This window comes from Mixophyes fleayi, chromosome 1 (assembly GCF_038048845.1).
Source record: "Mixophyes fleayi isolate aMixFle1 chromosome 1, aMixFle1.hap1, whole genome shotgun sequence".
Lineage (NCBI taxonomy): Eukaryota > Metazoa > Chordata > Amphibia > Anura > Limnodynastidae > Mixophyes > Mixophyes fleayi.
In genome coordinates, this window is record NC_134402.1 from 360,809,208 (window position 1) to 360,829,937 (window position 20,730).

General features: G+C 41.0%; 1 protein-coding gene across 2 annotated transcripts in view; it reads left to right on the forward strand.

The window, feature by feature from the left end:
- Positions 1 to 20,730, forward strand: part of RPH3A (rabphilin 3A) — a 206,217-nt gene that overhangs the window by 74,035 nt on the left and 111,452 nt on the right. For both annotated transcript variants that reach the window (XM_075178499.1, XM_075178500.1), the window contains exon 2: positions 20,008 to 20,097. In XM_075178499.1, coding sequence (XP_075034600.1) covers positions 20,021 to 20,097 — 77 coding nt within the window. In that variant the 5' untranslated portion in view covers positions 20,008 to 20,020. The remainder of the gene's footprint in view (positions 1 to 20,007; positions 20,098 to 20,730) is intronic.

Sequence of the window (20,730 nt, forward strand, 5' to 3'; positions counted from 1 at the left end):
GCAGATTGTTTATATAGTTAAGCGGTACTTGTTAATTATACAGGTGCCGCACTTAAAACAGAGGAGCTGCTCTGAAATGACAGCGGCCCACCTGCTATTCTAGAGATTCCGTTATTTGCTTCATGAACAAGCAGGGAGACACCATGTGCCTTTGATGAGTATAAAATACACATTTCTTTACTGCGCTCTGTTATGTCCATTACTAGCTCACCAATAAAGATTGTCTGATGCGATTAATGTGGCTCTAATGCACAAAGATATTTATTAGCAAAGTATAGCAGAAGTACAGCAAACTATGATAAAGTATAAGAAAGTATTAAATACAAGAAAGTATAAACTGATACATTACGCAGCGCACCCCTGGAGCCAGGGAAAATCATCAGTCCTGAAGTACGTGTTGACAGAGACTGCGGCTGCTTCGGTGGCCTTGTTTTATACAGTTTAGATTAGAAAAAAACAGTGATGATGTCACAGTATACACAAAGATAAACTATGGTCTTTCTTCATTGGTTCAGGGTGTAAGACAGTCTAGTACAATGCAGATCATAGGTCAGTTCAAAGGATTTCTCTCCAAAGGTGTGGGCAAGTCATTCCAACAGCTGTGCACGTGTCTTACCTAAGGGAACTGACTAAAACTGGTTTGACCTAACCCTTTTTACAAAGTATTTGTTTTAGTATGAATTTTATACTAATCATAACTAGCAATCACTATGTGCAATCGCTACTCTGAAGGTACTGGATTCCTACTGGTAAAAAGTGGATTAATATGTGACCAAGCACCATATATTTCTTATGACCTGAACCATAAATACCTATAATGTAAATGTATCTTAAGTTTTACTAGTAAAATTATGTGAGTTGGATCTTTTTTAAAAGTGAACTATTTGCAAATGTACGTGTGAATGTAAGTGTATTTGCTGAGTTTTCCTATGTGATTGCGTATTTAACATTTGTATGCCACTGCGTTCGAATTGCAATCGCACAGGATTCTATAATAACCGATATTCATTCATTTAAAATGACTGCATGCAATTATTCAACTTCGACAGGACGTGCACAGTGAAGATTTAGTTGCATCTTATACTAGTGACTTACAACTGGCAGGCGGAACAGGAGAGGGATGTAGCGGACAAACAGGGACCAAGTACAGTTATGGGATGTTGGCAGAAATGCAACCAATGTAGATAGAGACACAGACACATAGCCACCTCTTAGGAGGTGTATTTCCTGTGGCAGGGCCACTGCAACATAAAGCCAGTGGAAAATATACACTGGCTTTCTCCAGCGATAGCTTTCCCATTGTCATCTTATCATTGGCTGCTTAATATGCCTGGAACCCAAAGTGTTTGAGGAGCATTATTAAGTGTAGTATATTTGGTGAAGTCCATCAGGATTTGTGATGTTGAACCAAATTTGGACTCCTCAACGTAAGTTGAATTTGTGGGATTTATACATCTCTACTAATCGGGGTCAGAGAGGGACATTTAAGAGTTGTTATAAAAGAGAATGATCAACTTTTTTGTGTTCATAGATATGCACAAGCACATTGTTGGACAATTTAATATATAATGGAGCTTAATATACACCGCAGCAAACACAAAACACTAGCCAGGGTTTTATAGATATTGGAGCCACACAGAGCCGTAACTAGGCAGGTGCGGACGGTGCCGTCGCCCAGGGCGCAAGCCCAAGGGGGCGCAGCCGCCCGACACCTGCCTCTGTGTCCAGGCTCAATCAGTCCACACAACGCCGTACGAGAGCCCCACCAGCAACAATTCATTTCCGGAATCTGAATCAGTGGAACGCATGTGCGTTCCAAATGCCGAACTTCCTGCTTTCGGTGGAACGCACATGCGGTCCACTGATTCAGGTGGCCAATCAGGAGTCCTTGGCATCAACTCTTGGCATGGGACACGCCCATCAGTGACGTCACATAGGAAATAGAACTATGCGTTCCACTGTGGAACGCATGCAGCGTCCTGCTTGGCTGTAGCAGGTTTCACTTCCATCTCCCTGCTGCCGTTAATACCAGCGTCTGAAGTTTTTCCATTACAGACGGGATAACCTGCATCTGTATCTACGCCCGGAACCGCCAACAGAGGCAGTGAGTTTCGAGTCAGTCATTTTTTCACCTTTGTTTCTTTCTGGTACCAGGTAACTCTACTATTGGAAATTGAGCTTAATGGATAATAATGGACTGTGTGCCAACAGAAACTAAACAGTCGGTTTTAAGCTGCTAGTATTGGTTCTACACCTGCATCTGAGTAACTGGATTGAAACAGACTGTGTGTAAATATACATCTATTAGTTGCCAATCCCTTTGTCTATTATATTATTAATACCGTATCCATCAGTTGGTTGCCAATGGTTGTTTATGTTACAATCTTTGTATCACCTAGATTGTGAATTTTAATATACAATCATTGTTGTTTTAGATAAAATCACCAATAAATGTATGGTTATTCGTCAAATGAAATTGTGACTCAATTTCAATATTTCATTTAATTGCTTGTGTTGCGGGATGATTTTTCCAATGCTGCCTGCTCCATTTCTTGCATTCAGTGAATGAACTGGGGTAATGCATGGTCCTCTATTGAACCCACAGACCACAAGCGCAAATACTAGTTAACCACTGTGTTTGACATGTGGTGCCACTGGTATTTAACCCAGTGTCAGTGGGTAAGGGCCTTTATATGTGGGCTTTTCAAATATTTCTAATAATGAAGCATCTACAATGACTCTAACGTGCTGCATTATTAAATTAACATGCCAACCCCACCCCCACATTAGATTGGCCACACCCACTCTGCAAATGTCACTCCCACATAGATGGGGGGCGCCGATGCCCTGTCTCGCCCAGGGCACTAAAATGTCTAGTTACGGCACTGGAGCCACATATACTGTACTTGTGAGTTAACTGATAAATTCATATGTACAAATTTAATCATCTGACCTAGAAGGAGAAGAATTTAAAAGCAAACATATTTGGATTCAAACTGACTGGACTGAATTCCTGGTGCGTTAGTTTTGTCAAAAAACTAAGTTGCGTATTTACTCTTCCCAAAAAAGAAGTAACAAAAGTTACTTGACATTGTCCAAACATCATATCATTAATCAATCAAAAATGTATTTATAAATTGTTTTACCTTTTCACGTTGAAGTATCATGAATAAAAATGGACATAAACAATTGGTGATATGCTGTAATTCCAAATGGCAGGACATGTATTGTCAATGGATGGTTGTTTAACAAATGTAAAATTTTCTGAACAAATGTGGAATACTGATGTAAACAGAAACCATAGCATATTTGTTCCATTCTGTAATCATTTTCTGTTATGTTTATGAGCTTATTGTCTACATATAAACATCTAGCTGTTAACTTTTAACAGGCTTATTTGCCAGAACACATTTAAATTCTAGTTATTGTATAAAATGGAATATTAACCCAAGTAAACCATGGTTAGTTCTGCTTTTGAAACCACTTTCAAAATAGGTCAAGTTGTACATGGAAGGCACTTCAAATATCTGCTGTAAAATGCAAATGATTTATCAACTAAAATTAGTACTGCAAGTGGAATTGATATTGTTTGGTCTTCTACTGAAAGACAAATCTGAATAGACTATTGTCAGAGACTCTTTGAAATTCCAATCCAACAGAATAGGGACAAGAGGATTTTTACACAAGATACCTGACACTTAATAAGAGAGAGTAGACCATAACTGAGCAAGCGTGGAGAGGACAAGGTGAAGAAAAAGTGTGTGTTTATGTGTGTGTGTGTATGTATATGTATATGTATATGTGTGTATGTGTGTATATATATATATATATATTAGGGATGAGCGCACTCGGATTTCTGAAATCCGAGCCCACCCGAACGTTGCGGATCCGAGTCGGATCCGAGACAGATCCGGGTATTGGCGCCAAATTCAAAAGTGAAACTGAGGCTCTGACTCACAATCCCGTTGTCGGATCTCGCGATACTCGGATCCTATAAATTCCCCGCTAGTCGCCGCCATCTTCACTCGGGCATTGATCAGGGTAGAGGGAGGGTGTGTTAGGTGGTCCTCTGTGCTGTTTAGTTCTGTGCTGTTTAGTTCTGTGCTGTTTAGTGCTGTGCTGTGCTGTGCTGTGCTGTTTAGTGCTGTGCTGTTTAGTGCTGTGCTGTGCTGTGCTGTGCTGTGCTGTGTTCTGCAGTATCAGTCCAGTGGTGCTGTGTGCTGTGCTCTGTCCTTCTGAGGCCAGTGGTGCTGCTGGGTCCTGTGCTGTGTCCTATTCAGTCCAGTGGTGCTGTGTCCTGTGCTCTGTGCTTCTAAGGGCATAGTTATTTCCCCAATATTCCCCTGTGTTTAAAAAAATAAAAAAAAGTTTTTTTAAAAAATACCAAAAACTACTTTAATATTTTTTAATTACCACAAAATTTTCACAACCAATCCTGCAGTATAAGCCCATTGGTACTGCAATATTACCAAGTTCACACATTCAGCAGTAAAAGTCCAGTGGTACTGCAATATTACAAAGTTTACACATTCTGCAGTATCAGTCCAGTGGTGCTGTGTCCTGTGCTCTGTCCTGCTGAGTTCCGTAGTGCTGCTGGGTCCTGTGCCGTGTCCTGTTCAGTCCAGTGGTGCTGTGTCCTGTGCTCTGTGCTTCTAAGGGCATAGTTATTTTCCCATTATTCCCAAGTTTTTAAAAAATAAAAAAAAAGTAAAAAATAATAAAAAATTTTTAAAAAAAAAAATATATAATAATTATAACCAAATTTGCAAAACCAATCCAGCATTATAAGTCCATTGGTACTGCAATATTACCAAGTTCACACATTCTGCAGTATCAGTCCAGTGGTGCTGTGTCCTGTGCTCTGTCCTGCTGAGTTCCGTAGTGCTGCTGGGTCCTGTGCCGTGTCCTGTTCAGTCCAGTGGTGCTGTGTCCTGTGCTCTGTGCTTCTAAGGGCATAGTTATTTCCCCACTATTCCCAAGTTTTTTAAAAATAAAAAAAAAGTAAAAAATAATAAAAAATTAAAAAAAATAAATAAATATAATAATTATAACCAAATTTGCAAAACCAATCCAGCATTATAAGTCCATTGGTACTGCAATATTACCAAGTTCACACATTCTGCAGTATCAGTCCAGTGGTGCTGTGTCCTGTGCTCTGTCCTGCTGAGTTCCGTAGTGCTGCTGGGTCCTGTGCCGTGTCCTGTTCAGTCCAGTGGTGCTGTGTCCTGTGCTCTGTGCTTCTAAGGGCATAGTTATTTCCCCACTATTCCCAAGTTTTTTAAAAATAAAAAAAAAGTAAAAAAAAATTAAAAATTAAAAAAAAAAAAAATATATAATAATTATAACCAAATTTGCAAAACCAATCCAGCAGTATAAGTCCATTGGTACTGCAATATTACCAAGTTCACACATTCTGCAGTATCTTGTGCTACATATAATGGAGACCAAAAATTTGGAGGATAAAGTAGGGAAAGATCAAGACCCACTTCCTCCTAATGCTGAAGCTGCTGCCACTAGTCATGACATAGACGATGAAATGCCATCAACGTCGTCTTCCAAGCCCGATGCCCAATCTCGTAGTACCGGGCATGTAAAATCCAAAAAGCCCAAGTTAAGAAAAAGTAGCAAAAAGAGAAACTTAAAATCATCTGAGGAGAAACGTAAAGTTGCCAATATGCCATTTACGACACGGAGTGGCAAGGAACGGCTTAGGCCCTGGCCCGTGTTCATGACTAGTGGTTCAGCTTCACCCACGGATCTTAGCCCTCCTCCTCCTCCCCCCACCTACAAAAAATTGAAGAGCGTTATGCTGTCAGCAACAAAACAGCAAACAACTCTGCCTTCTAAAGAGAAATTATCACAAATCCCCAAGGCGAGTCCAAGGGTGTTGGTGGTTGTCAAGCCTGACCTTCCCATCACTGTACGGGAAGAGGTGGCTCGGGAGGAGGCTATTGATGATGTAGCTGGCGCTGTGGAGGAACTTGATGATGAGTATGGTGATGTGGTTATTGTAAATGAGGCACCAGGGGGGGAAACAGCTGATGTCCATGGGATGAAAAAGCCCATCGTCATGCCTGGTCAGAAGACCAAAAAATGCACCTCTTCGGTCTGGAGTTATTTTTATCCAAATCCAGACAACCAATGTATGGCAATATGTAGCTTATGTAAAGCTCAAATAAGCAGGGGTAAGGATCTTGCCCACCTAGGAACATCCTCCCTTATACGTCACCTGAATAACCTTCATAGTTCAGTGGTTAGTTCAGGAACTGGGGCTAGGACCCTCATCGGTACAGGGACACCTAAATCCCGTGGTCCAGTTGGATACACACCAGCAACACCCTCCTCGTCAACTTCCTCCACAATCTCCATCAGATTCAGTCCTGCAGCCCAAGTCAGCAGCCAGACTGAGTCCTCCTCAATACGGGATTCATCCGAGGAATCCTGCAGCGGTACGCCTACTACTGCCACTGCTGCTGTTGCTGCTGTTAGTCGGTCATCTTCCCAGAGGGGAAGTCGTAAGACCGCTAAGTCTTTCACCAAACAATTGACCGTCCAACAGTCGTTTGCCATGACCACCAAATACGATAGTAGTCACCCTATTGCAAAGCGTATAACTGCGGCTGTAACTGCAATGTTGGTGTTAGACGTGCGCCCGGTGTCCGCCATCAGTGGAGTGGGATTTAGAGGGTTGATGGAGGTATTGTGTCCCCGGTACCAAATCCCCTCGAGATTCCACTTCACTAGGCAGGCGATACCAAAAATGTACAGAGAAGTACGATCAAGTGTCCTCAGTGCTCTTAAAAATGCGGTTGTACCCACTGTCCACTTAACCACGGACATGTGGACAAGTGGTTCTGGGCAAACGAAGGACTATATGACTGTGACAGCCCACTGGGTAGATGCATCCCCTTCCGCAGCAACAGCAACAGCTGCATCAGTAGCAGCATCTACAAAATGGCTGCTCATGCAAAGGCAGGCAACATTGTGCATTACAGGCTTTAATAAGAGGCACAACGCTGACAACATATTAGAGAAAATGAGGGAAATTATCTCCCAGTGGCTTACCCCACTTAGACTCTCATGGGGATTTGTGGTGTCAGACAATGCCAGTAACATTGTGCGGGCATTAAATATGGGCAATTTCCAGCACGTCCCATGTTTTGCCCACACCATTAATTTGGTGGTGCAGCATTACCTCAAGAGTGACAGGGGTGTGCAGGAGATGCTTGCGGTGGCCCGCAAAATTGCTGGACACTTTCGGCATTCAGCCAGTGCTTACCGCAGACTAGAGGCACATCAAAAAAGCTTGAACCTGCCCTGCCATCACCTCAAACAAGAGGTTGTGACGCGCTGGAACTCCACCCTCTATATGCTGCAGAGGATGGAGGAGCAGCAAAAGGCCATTCAGGCCTACACAGCCACCTACGACATAGGCAAAGGAGTGGGGATGCGCCTGAGTCAAGCGCAGTGGAGACTGATTTCCGTGTTGTGCAAGGTTCTGCAGCCATTTGAACTTGCCACACGAGAAGTCAGTTCCGACACTGCCAGCTTGAGTCAGGTCATTCCCCTGATCAGGCTGTTGCAGAAGCAGCTGGAGAAAGTGAGGGAGGAGCTGGTAAGCCATTGCGATTACACCAAGCATGTAGCTCTTGTGGATGTAGCCCTTCGTACGCTTTGCCAGGATCCGAGGGTGGTCACTCTTTTAAAGTCAGAGGAATACATTCTGGCCACCGTGCTCGATCCTCGGTTTAAAGCGTATGTTGTGTCTCTGTTTCCGGCGGACACAAATCTACAGCGGTGCAAAGACCTGCTGGTCAGGAGATTGTCCTCTGAAGAGGACCGTGACATGCCAACAGCTCCACCCTCATTTTCTTCCACATCTATGGCTGCGAGGAAAAAGCTCAGTTTTCCCAATAGAGGCACTGGCGGGGATGCTGATAACATCTGGTCCGGACTGAAGGACCTGCCAACCATTGCAGACATGTCTACTCTCGCTGCATTGGATGCTGTGACAATAGAAAAAATTGTGGATGATTACTTTGCTGACACCATCCAAGTAGACATGTCAGACAGTCCATATTGTTACTGGCAGGAAAAAAAGGCAGTTTGGAAGCCCCTGTACAAACTGGCTCTATTTTACCTGAGTTGTCCCCCCTCCAGTGTGTACTCGGAAAGAGTTTTTAGTGCAGCGGGGAACCTGGTCAGTGAGCGGCGAAGGAGGTTGCTTCCTCACAACGTTGAAAAAATGATGTTTATAAAAATGAATAATCAATTCCTCAATGAAGTACAGCACTGCCCTCCAGATACTACAGAGGGACCTGTGGTTGTGGAGTCCAGCGGGGACGAATTGATAATGTGTGATGAGGAGGAAGTACACACTGTAGGGGGAGAGGAATCAGAGGTTGAGGATGAGGACGACATCTTGCCTCAGTAGAGCCTGTTTAGTCTGTACAGGGAGAGATGAATAGCTTTTTTGGTGTGGGGGCCCAAACAAACCAATCATTTCAGTCAAAGTTGTTTGGTAGGCCCTGTCGCTGAAATGATTGGTTTGTTAAAGTGTGCATGTCCTATTTCAACAACAGACCTCTCAACTGCAGCTCATCCCTCCTCTGCGGGGATAATGTCTCCTGTGCTCTGACACGGCACTCTGTGTACTCTCAGCCTCAGGATCTGACACTACAGCTACCATGCCTCTTGTAGCAGCCCTCACTCCAGGGCCTCTTCCATGTGCAGTGTCCCCCTCTCTCTTGGGTTCACTATAGTGGCATGGAGTTCTCCCCCTCATCCAGGGCACACATTCCTTGCCCTGGCTCAGTCACCACGCTCAGACTTCCAGGCAATGCTGGGGGAGCCTGGGAGCTTCCACCCCAGGTCCCCAGCTACAACTCTCCTCTCCTGTGTCTTCTCTCTCTTTCTGACACTTTAAAGATCGTGCCTTTAAATGAAAAAGTCAGTCTTCATTGCACGACTATGTGCAAGTGCAACAGGGACATTTTTTTGGGTTTACAAAGTCAAACAATAACACTACGACCCTGTCTGCCTGGGGTCTGTCAATGACGAATTGTCTGGAGCATGTTTGGAGGAGGTATTGTGGCCCCGGTATCAAATTGGGTACCGGGGCCACCCCACTATGCAGTCCAGATACTTGTTTGGTGGAATTCCGACACGTGGAGGGTTTTTAAATTATATTGTGGCCTCGGTACCAAATTGTGTACCGGGGCCACCACACTACGCAGTCAAGATAGATAGATGCGTATTGCGTATCATAGATAAAGTACATTCAGTGGTGTGGGGCAAATTGAAAAATATTCCAAATGCACTGACATTATCAAAAACAAGAGGTTGTCACACGCTAAAACTCCAACATGTATATGATGGAGAGGATGGAGGAGCAGCCGTATGTGTAGTGTAATGCAGATCTGTTGAAGGTTTTTTATATATTTTATTGTGGTGCCCAGTGCCCACTCCTCTACGCAGTCCAGATACATTTATTGGTGCAAATCATAAAAGTTCAGGGTTTTTAATATATATTGTGGTGACCCACTCCTCTACGCAGTCCAGGTACATTTATTGGTGCGATTCATAAAAGTTCAGGGTTTTTAATATATATTGTGGTGACCCACTCCTCTACGCAGTCCAGGTACATTTATTGGTGCGAATCATAAAAGTTCAGGGTTTTTAATATATATTGTGGTGACCCACTCCTCTACGCAGTCCAGGTACATTTATTGGTGCGAATCATAAAAGTTCAGGGTTTTTAATAGATATTGTGGTGACCCACTCCTCTACGCAGTCCAGGTACATTTATTGGTGCGAATCATAAAAGTTCAGGGTTTTTAATAGATATTGTGGTGACCCACTCCTCTACGCAGTCCAGGTACATTTATTGGTGCGAATCATAAAAGTTCAGGGTTTTTAATATATATTGTGGTGACCCACTCCTCTACGCAGTCCAGGTACATTTATTGGTGCGAATCATAAAAGTTCAGGGTTTTTAATAGATATTGTGGTGACCCACTCCTCTACGCAGTCCAGGTACATTTATTGGTGCGAATCATAAAAGTTCAGGGTTTTTAATATATATTGTGGTGACCCACTCCTCTACGCAGTCCAGGTACATTTATTGGTGCGATTCATAAAAGTTCAGGGTTTTTAATATATATTGTGGTGACCCACTCCTCTACGCAGTCCAGGTACATTTATTGGTGCGAATCATAAAAGTTCAGGGTTTTTAATAGATATTGTGGTGACCCACTCCTCTACGCAGTCCAGGTACAATTATTGGTGCGAATCATAAAAGTTCAGGGTTTTTAAGATATTGTGGTGACCCACTCCTCTACGCAGTCCAGGTACAATTATTGGTGCGAATCATAAAAGTTCAGGGTTTTTAATATATTGTGGTGACCCACTCCTCTACGCAGTCCAGGTACAATTATTGGTGCGAATCATAAAAGTTCAGGGTTTTTAATAGATATTGTGGTGACCCACTCCTCTACGCAGTCCAGGTACATTTATTGGTGCGAATCATAAAAGTTCAGGGTTTTTAATATATATTGTGGTGACCCACTCCTCTACGCAGTCCAGGTACATTTATTGGTGCGATTCATAAAAGTTCAGGGTTTTTAATATATATTGTGGTGACCCACTCCTCTACGCAGTCCAGGTACATTTATTGGTGCGATTCATAAAAGTTCAGGGTTTTTAATATATATTGTGGTGACCCACTCCTCTACGCAGTCCAGGTACATTTATTGGTGCGAATCATAAAAGTTCAGGGTTTTTAATATATATTGTGGTGACCCACTCCTCTACGCAGTCCAGGTACATTTATTGGTGCGAATCATAAAAGTTCAGGGTTTTTAATATATATTGTGGTGACCCACTCCTCTACGCAGTCCAGGTACATTTATTGGTGCGAATCATAAAAGTTCAGGGTTTTTAATAGATATTGTGGTGACCCACTCCTCTACGCAGTCCAGGTACATTTATTGGTGCGAATCATAAAAGTTCAGGGTTTTTAATATATATTGTGGTGACCCACTCCTCTACGCAGTCCAGGTACATTTATTGGTGCGATTCATAAAAGTTCAGGGTTTTTAATATATATTGTGGTGACCCACTCCTCTACGCAGTCCAGGTACATTTATTGGTGCGAATCATAAAAGTTCAGGGTTTTTAATAGATATTGTGGTGACCCACTCCTCTACGCAGTCCAGGTACATTTATTGGTGCGAATCATAAAAGTTCAGGGTTTTTAATATATATTGTGGTGACCCACTCCTCTACGCAGTCCAGGTACATTTATTGGTGCGATTCATAAAAGTTCAGGGTTTTTAATATATATTGTGGTGACCCACTCCTCTACGCAGTCCAGGTACAATTATTGGTGCGAATCATAAAAGTTCAGGGTTTTTAAGATATTGTGGTGACCCACTCCTCTACGCAGTCCAGGTACAATTATTGGTGCGAATCATAAAAGTTCAGGGTTTTTAATATATTGTGGTGACCCACTCCTCTACGCAGTCCAGGTACAATTATTGGTGCGAATCATAAAAGTTCAGGGTTTTTAATATATTGTGGTGACCCACTCCTCTACGCAGTCCAGGTACAATTATTGGTGCGAATCATAAAAGTTCAGGGTTTTTAAGATATTGTGGTGACCCACTCCTCTACGCAGTCCAGGTACAATTATTGGTGCGAATCATAAAAGTTCAGGGTTTTTAATATATATTGTGGTGACCCACTCCTCTACGCAGTCCAGGTACAATTATTGGTGCGAATCATAAAAGTTCAGGGTTTATAATATATTGTGGTGACCCACTCCTCTACGCAGTCCAGAAAGATACCTTGTTGCAACGTTTTGGACTAATAACTATATTGTGAGGTGTTCAGAATACACTGTAAATTAGTGGAAATGCTTGTTATTGAATGTTATTGAGGTTAATAATAGCCTAGGAGTGAAAATAAGCCCAAAAACTTGATTTTTAAACTTTTTATGTTTTTTTCAAAAAAAATCCGAATCCAATACCTTAAATCCGAACCGAGACCTTTCGTCAAGTGTTTTGCGAGACAAATCCGAACCTCAAAAATAACGAAAATCCGGATCCAAAACACAAAACACGAGACCTCAAAAGTCGCCGGTGCACATCCCTAATATATATACTTTAAATGTATAGGGTGCATTGTAAAATTATTTACATCCAATTGAACCAATTATATAATGTTACTAGATCAAATCTAGTTCTATTTTATCATTTTTATTTGAAAGCATTGAAACTCAAAATTGTTTTTTTATGTGGCATTTTAAGGAAAAATCCTGAAATATACTGTTTGCATAAGTATTGAAGTATGTGCAGAAAAACCCTGGACTTCTTTTGAAAGCATTGAGGGTGCCCAGGAAGTCGTAACTTAGAATTCCAGCGCCCGGGGCGAGATAGACAAATGCCGCCACCCTAGCCCTCAATTTTAACCAAATTAACCTAAAATATTCCTAAATTGCGCCCCCCTTCAGCATTCCGCCCTGGGCGGTCGCACAGCCCTAGTTACGGCCCTGCCAGGAAGCTATAGTGGCAATTCCAGACCATTACCTAAGTTTTACTATGGGGCCTGATGATGTCGTTTTTCGCTCCTGATTTGGGCCATACTTATTGCTTAGAACTTTGCTCAAAAAGCTCCATCTTGCTCTCATCTGATTATAAACACTTTTCCCACAGTGCATGTGGGTCAATCTCATGCTTTTTGGCAAACAAATGTGCTTTTACATGGTTCATTTTGAGTAATGGCTTCTTTTGTGTCACCCTCCCATACATGCCAGTGTTATGCAGAGCGATTGACATGGTTGACAGTTGCAGCTTTGCTCCAGGCTCAACTACTGAACTCTATGGGTCTGTTATTAAGGACAAACCATGTTACAATGCAAGGAGTGCAAATTGGTTTATTATTTTACACTTAATTTAAATACTGCCTGTTTTTTCATGTAGCACACAAATACTTGATAGCTTTTATTTTTACACTAAAATTTAAAGTTGATCTACGGCATGCCCTCTCCCAAATATAAATATGTTCCCACATTTTAAATTTAAGTTACTTTTCTTATGCTTTGCTCTCCTCAATGACTCAGGCCCTTTACCTCCTCCAAAGCAATTGTTTTTCTCATTCTTGCAGCGTCAGTGGTTTGAAGTATGCCACTGGGACATTCAAACACCTGGATATTGTTTTTTTTTAAACCTTTTATTAATGTAATTATATTAATTACTTTAGCTTCTGAATAAATTATTCCTTAACTGTGTGGCTTTTATCCTGATATATGGCAGATATTTTAATGAGTCACTGGTGAAAGCCAAGTGTAAGGCAGTTGTGTCCTGTTGTGCCATTTGTACTTCATCATTGTAAACTTTATACAACACAGTGATTCAATGTTTTTTAGTTTTTTTTAAAAAAAATATTGTATTGTAACAAAAAAAACTGCAGCATTATTTTTATCTGTTATAAAAACAAAGTGATGTCATTGAAACATGGCTAATCCTGCTTGGACTCTCCTGAGGATATGTCATTTCTGATAACGACACCAATATTGTTCAAGCAATACAGCTGGATGGAATTCCATCACATTTCCTGTTTTGCTCACACAATCAACTTGGTGTTACAGAACTTTTAAAAAAATGACATGCAGGAGATGCTGTTCGTGTTCCGAAAAATTTAGGGTCATTTTCTGGTTTCTGCAACAGCATGTAGGAGAATGCAGCAGCTGCAAGAAGACTAGCATTTGAGGGTAATGTACTTTTAGTCCAGCAAAGTAGTCACCTGTGAAGAGAGTGCAGACACGGTTAGCTTGAGTCAAGTGATTGCATTAATAATAAATTTTTGAGAAGGAGTAATTTAATGGATGAAATAAAACAAAGTAAATGTGCTAATTATATTTTAATTGTAGATTAAATACTTACTTTGCTTCGCCGTGATCCAAGAGCTATCAATATCTTGTAATGACGTCTTCTCCTTCAGTTCTGTGGAAACTGCTTGTTTAAAAAAAAAAAAAGTTGCTTTCCCAAGACACCCAGTGGTGATGCAGAGGAGTCCACACAACATTTTGATATTTGCTCTGCTGTAAAAGAATTGGCCAAAAATCGTGACAGCTCTGGCCTAAAATGAACTAATAATTCCATTTGGAAGGCCATTATCAGCAATTGCATAATAGTACACAGACTTCTATGATGGTGGATTCCAGTGGGGATGAATTAGTATTGTTTGAGGAAGATTAGCACTGAACCCTGCCACCTCTCCTGTTTCTGAGTGAGCTATGGTACAATAAAATTTAACTGCAGATTTAAACCAAGACTGTCAGCCCTAATTTTTCTATTTCAGCAATTACAATTAGCAATGGAGCTCTTCTCTTTGGGTGTTACCTATATAACGCAGTAGAATTTGCCAGCAAATTCTACAGACAAGCCTGCTTGTCTTCCTCTTCATCAATGACTCTTAGCAATTGAGCACTCGTCTTTGGGTGTATATTACACCCAAACCTTATTAGTGCAGATTAGGAAAAATATAGTTTAATCCCTGCTAGACCCTCCACCATCCTTTACATGTTAATAGTAGGATTGATTGGAGTTATGGGCAAGGTCATACATCATACAATCGTTGGTAAAATCTTTCAAACCATCCCAGATGTCAAACTGTTGTGGTCTGCCATTTGGTGCCAGAAACTCACGTGCCAGAACTGCTACCACTGGTGCCACACTGCGTCCACTGGTGCAGGACTTACACAATCAACCGCATCCTCATCAGCGCCCTCGTCGGCTACCCAAATCTCCCCCTCATCCTCTTCTAATTCCAAAGTGTCATCATCACTTGGTGTATCACCGGCTACACTCGGGCTATTCAGGCACACATCATCAGAAATGCCGAAAGGGCCCTTCTTTATGGGTACACTATCAGAATGGTCACGATTACACATACCACTTGTGGATGGACTCTCCTCAGAGATTGGTGTCCTTTCTGATTCTGAGCATACATTTTTCTCTAATGCCTTACTGTTTTCTTACAGCTCGGCTTTCACACGTAACAGTACTTGTGCACCACTTTTGGATTCCAAATTACTTGGTCTTGCTTGCTCACGAGTGACCTTACAAGAAGAAGGCTCAGTAACATTTTTAGATCTGGCAGTAATAGAGAAAGACGAAGGCCTCATTCTTTCTTTGCCACTGCGTGTGTAGAATGGCATGTTGGCAATTTCTTTTTTCTCGCCATTTAACTTTTCATCAGTTACAGCTCTTTTTCTCTTCAACACGGTTAAATTTTTAATTGTTTTGTTTTTTTTCCCCTTAAAAAGACTATGTACTTTTACAAAGGCTTTACCAGATGACGTACAGGGAAGACTACCATCAGGACTCGTGCCAGCACCTGCTTGCTGATCCTGCTCATATGTGGACTGCTTTGAATCCATTTTAATGAGCTCAAAGCACTTGTAGTGCAAAATATTAAATAGATAGTGCTGCTAGAGAAGACTTTCAGCACCAGAAAAATTGTAGTTTCACACTGGGGAATATGGGACACCCCAAAACACTTGTAGTGTAAATATTAAGTAGATAGTGCTGCTAGATAATACTTTATGCAGCCAGAAAATAGTTTCTGTAGGAGGGAATATGACACCCCAAACAGTTGGTAATGTTTGCAAAAATGCCTACTCTATCCTCCTCTCTTCCTGCTATGACAATTGCTAAAAGAATTTCAAGAATAATTGCAAGAATAATGTATAAAATAATTGCTCTCTCCCTGCTCTAATGCTGCCTGCGATCTAACCCTTCTCTCTCCCTCTGTCAAATGGCGTTGGATTGCTGTGGAGGCGGCTATTTATGGATTTCAAATATCGCGAGAACCGAGCTCCGAGTTCCGACGACGTCACAATGACGTTTTGCCTCGATTTTGATTCCGAATTGGCGCTAGAGTACCGAGCCTGCTCAACTCGGTACTCAGGTGAAGTTTGGCAAGGTTCAGTTCTCGGGGAACCGAGCCCGCCCGTCTCTAATTTAAAGTGAGTTAATGGGACCTTTAATTAAATGCTGTGCTGGGGCTATTAATTTCTTATTCAATTTGGGTCTAAGTTTGGGGAGAAGGAGGGCTAATTTATTAATTGTGAATATGAAATATTAATTGTCAGCAATGGTTGTGTGAAATGGGTTTATTTGTTACATGGGAATCTATTAATTTATTGCTGGGCTGTTTTGTGGGGAGGGAAATAGTTTTTTTTTTTTTTTATTAAATGTGTATGCTATTAAATCAATGTCAGGGCTAGTTGGGAGAACCAGTTCTATTAAATTTGTATACTATTAATTTTATTAAATTTTATATTCAGGCCTACTTATTAAATGTGGGTGCTATTGATTTAATGCCAGGGCTGTTTTAGATTTTCACGAACATTCCAGGATCTACATAAGGAACAACTGAGTTTTAGACACCAGCAGCCACAGGTGATGAAAGTGACAAGAACAGGTAGGAGAGAGCAAGACAGTCTGCCATCTTTCCTGAATCTGGTGGGGCAGTCCCGAATTTGGGTGACTGCCTCGCTTAGTCAGGATTTGGTCCAACTACAAGGACAGTTGGGAGGTATGTCCCGCTTCACACTGTATTACTGGTGAAGGCAGAGCTGTATGTATCTAACAGTAGTGCACACAGTATTGTCTGTGTATTTGTCTAAAATTATAGCCATAGGACACCTTATAGGGCCCCCCTCCCTGTCTAAAGTGCCCTGGGTCCCCCAGAGCCTTGATCCAGTTCTGCCACAGAGAAAGCAATTTCAGTGTATGAAGCGTTATTCAGTAAAGTGAGCGAAATTGTTAAGGGTCTGAATACTTTTGTATAGTGAACATGTAAGGCCTGATTCATTAAAGAATCCACAGAACCAGACTATATGCCAGTGAATGCAGCAACATCCAATTCATCTTTGAGTGCAAAGGACCACAACAATGGCGGAATGGGGAGGGAAATGGGCGTATGCATATAGTCAATGTACAGTAAGGGCATGCAAAGATTGAGCGCACGTAAGCTTTGGGCATCTTAAAGGTATGTATTTTTCTGTCGTATCACTTGCACCAGCTACAGATCAGGTGCAAGTGGGGAGTGATATGCAAGTTAGGACAAGTGCTTCCAATCAGGTGCATCTGTAAGAATGCATTTTATGTACAGGAGACTCGTATTCACCAAGAGACGTGTATTCAGACTCCTAGTTGAATTCAAATGTGCGTGTGCCCGTATTACGTGCGTTTTTAAAAAAACAAACAAAAATAAAACGCAATAGAAGTTCGTTTGACGAACCTTATTCAACCAGGCTTGTAGTCTGTATTTTCTGTACTCTGCATTATATTCCGGTTCATTGGTCTGAAGAGTGAACTGCATTATGACTGTTTGGAGTATATAGATTCACCTGCCAAGCAACAAGAAATGTGTCAATAGGAATTGTTATTAAAAGATTGACATCAGGACAGCGGCAGCAGCACTTGTGGTTTACAATTACATAGATACACGATTAAGTGTAGAAACAGAAACAGTTCTCTCAGATCTTGCAAAAGGATATAACACAATTTATTGTCTGTGCACAATCCACATGTCTCTCAGGATCTATGACATTTGTTTAGATTACAGACAGATGGGTGAAACCTGGGCTAGTGCTGAAGACTTCAGTTTTAAATAGTTATATCCAGTATCTTTTGCGCTTGCAGTTGATTTGTACTTTCATCTTTTGCCTTCTTTAATTGAATTGTTTACATATTTTTTTACTTTTCTTTGGTTTTAGCTTGTGTCACATTATTGCTGTGTTTACATTTAGATGTCATGCGTACTTCTTGTGCCGGTTTGTCCCATCCTTGACCGCATTATCGATTTCTCTGTATCATCTGTTTGCCAACATTACAAAAAAGTAGGGTGAATGTTTTGAAGTGCTGAAAACTCTACGGTAATTTCAATGCATATTTGCTCGCAAGAAGAAATTTGGGTTAAATTTACTGTATTAATGGTAATAGTGCACCGGTCGCGTTACTTTTGATAGTAACGCAACCAATTGAATACTCCCTTCTCTCTTTTTCTCACGCGCTCTCTCTCCATTCTCTCATCTCCCATCTTAAATACTGTAACTTCCTGCTATTTGTTCTTCCCATCCTGCTATCTGGTCTGTCCCCTCTTCAATTCATCCTAAATGATGCTGTAAGTCTAATCTTCCTCTCTTGCTTCTGAATATCCGCCGCACCACTCTGGAAATCTCTACACTGACTCCTCCAGAATGCAAATCAAGCTATTCACCCTCGCCTTCAACTTCTCCATACTGCTCTTCTTTAGCCTTCAATCTTTCAAGCACTGATTCAAACCCACCTCTTTACTATAGCAATATACACTACTCCCTCTAGGTGTTCTACCGGATACAGCCCAATCTCCACTCTTAGTCCCACTAGCTCAAATTGTCTCAGCATCGCCCACTCCCTCTAGGCTGTAAGCTCTCACAAGCAAGCCCTGTCTATCCTCTGTCTCACGGCTGCACCTTATTTGCCACTGTGAATATAATTCTTTTGTTTTTATGTATGATTTGCATTTTGTGTGATTTATTGCTATGATTGTCTGACATCTTACAAATATACGTAGATAGTGTATGTATATGTACAATGACAGGATTTTCAAGTCTTCTTTGAACTTAAACCTTGTACACTTTCTTTGCAAAGGACAGGTCATTTTCTTGTGTGCCTGGACGTACATGGATGCAGCATGCTCTAGTATATTGCATCCATGCTTTGTCCAGAGTTTAATCTCTTACCAAATCAGGATCTGATTAAGGGTTCAGGCCACCGTAGGCTAAAACGCTCATAGTGCCCCCTTAACTTCCACTCCAGGATAATATGCGGAACTTGGCTTTAATTTAAAATCCATCTTCCTTCACCCACTTCACCCATGTTTATGTCCCTGTGTTTTTTAAACTCCGTTCCACTTGGCTTTTTAAAAGGGTCACACAAATCTTTGTTTAATCATATCATTTTCATTAAAATTAGAGGATGGAGGCATAAACTTGTATCTCTTGACGCTCATAATCAATTGCCCACGAAAGATAATGAATTGTCTTCGGTCTTTACCATGGGAATATGTCAAGAATAAAACCTTACTTATTTTTCTTTCATGTTTTCTTTTTTACTTTGGAGAGAAACTATTCTCTTATATTTTAAAATTAATTTCAGTTTATACTTCATTTTGCACCCTCAAAAAAATGTGCGCCCCCTTCCTCCCAAAGCCTTGCGCCCTTGGCTGCAGCCTAGTCAGACTCTTGGATAATCAGGCCCTGAACAGAATGGGAATTGTTAGATAAGAAGAGCATGAACTGAATAAACAAAAATATGGATTATTAAATGCAAAGATATGTAAGTAGTAAGGAAGAGAGAACTAACTTCTTTTGAGAACCATATCTGCTTTAAGTGCTAACCACTTCATTTAAGAACTATATACATACTCAATTTGAATTGGATAAAAAGTAATAAAGCAAGTTTAAAAGAGACTAAATTTACAATCAAAAGAGCTAAAGTGCAAAAAAGAAAAAAATGCACAGCCAGAAAAAAAATAAATTAATCACCTAGTGCGTGTTCGGGTACCCTGGCTATGGTAGCACCAGGGGCACATAGCTCCTCGGTCTTCAAACGACGAGTCTCATGGCCAGAGGGCCAGGTGATGGCCCATCAACTACAAGGGTCACCTATAGGTCCCCAAAAATAACCACAGACCAGGAAGATTGCGCTATGGAAATATTAATTTTCTTTAACATACTTTCGTTTGATGGTTATTATCCTCAAGGAGATCAAGAACGGCAATTCCCAGTTAATAAGTGTTAGGTTATCCATGCCTTGACCAATGCCCATTCAATGTTGTGCACATTTCCAGAACAATCTTCTAATCATAAATATGACATGTTTTTCATTTTAACTGTTAATCTGACAATTGTGTTTGCAAATAATTGCAATATATTTATTTATTTTTACCCAGGTACTGAAGAACAATGACCGATACAGTGATTGGCAATTCTTCTAACCGCTGGGTGTGCCCCAATGACAGACAAATGGCCCTCCGATCCAAGTAAGTGTTATAGGTGATTGCTGTTTGGATTGTTAGAGTTCTATAATAAAGAGATGGTGAGGGTTAATAAGGTTGATGCTGTGATAGTTAAATGTGAGAACATTTCTGTTTCTTTAAACTGATTTATTTTGATAGTAGGAGAACATTGAGTCTGAATGAAAATGAAAGCTGAACGGCGCAAAGCTGCAGGATATCTTCAGCTTGTAGATATTATTTCAAAAGATTTGATTAATTTGTTGGGAATTAAAATTCATAGTCATATAAGCAGTAGCCTGGAACTCAAAAGAGTTATTGAGGAGGACAAGAAGGAAATGAAATCTGTGTGCTCCACAGTACGGGGGCTTTGAAACCGCACAGACATTTAGGAAAATTAAAATGAACTAGTGACCCCTTGAGCTGTGAGCAGATCATTGACAACTTTGGTTGGAATTGAGTCATTAAAATACAAATTGAAGAGGATCCAGGAGGGAATACGAATTGAATGATGAATAAGAACAATGTTGAGGAAACAAAGGCGAGTATGAGAATTGGATATGCATTGAAGTCATATTAAATCATTATAATATTTATTTAGGTAAAGATTGATTAGTCTGTGTCTATGGTCTCATTCAGACTTATTCAGATCAATATAAT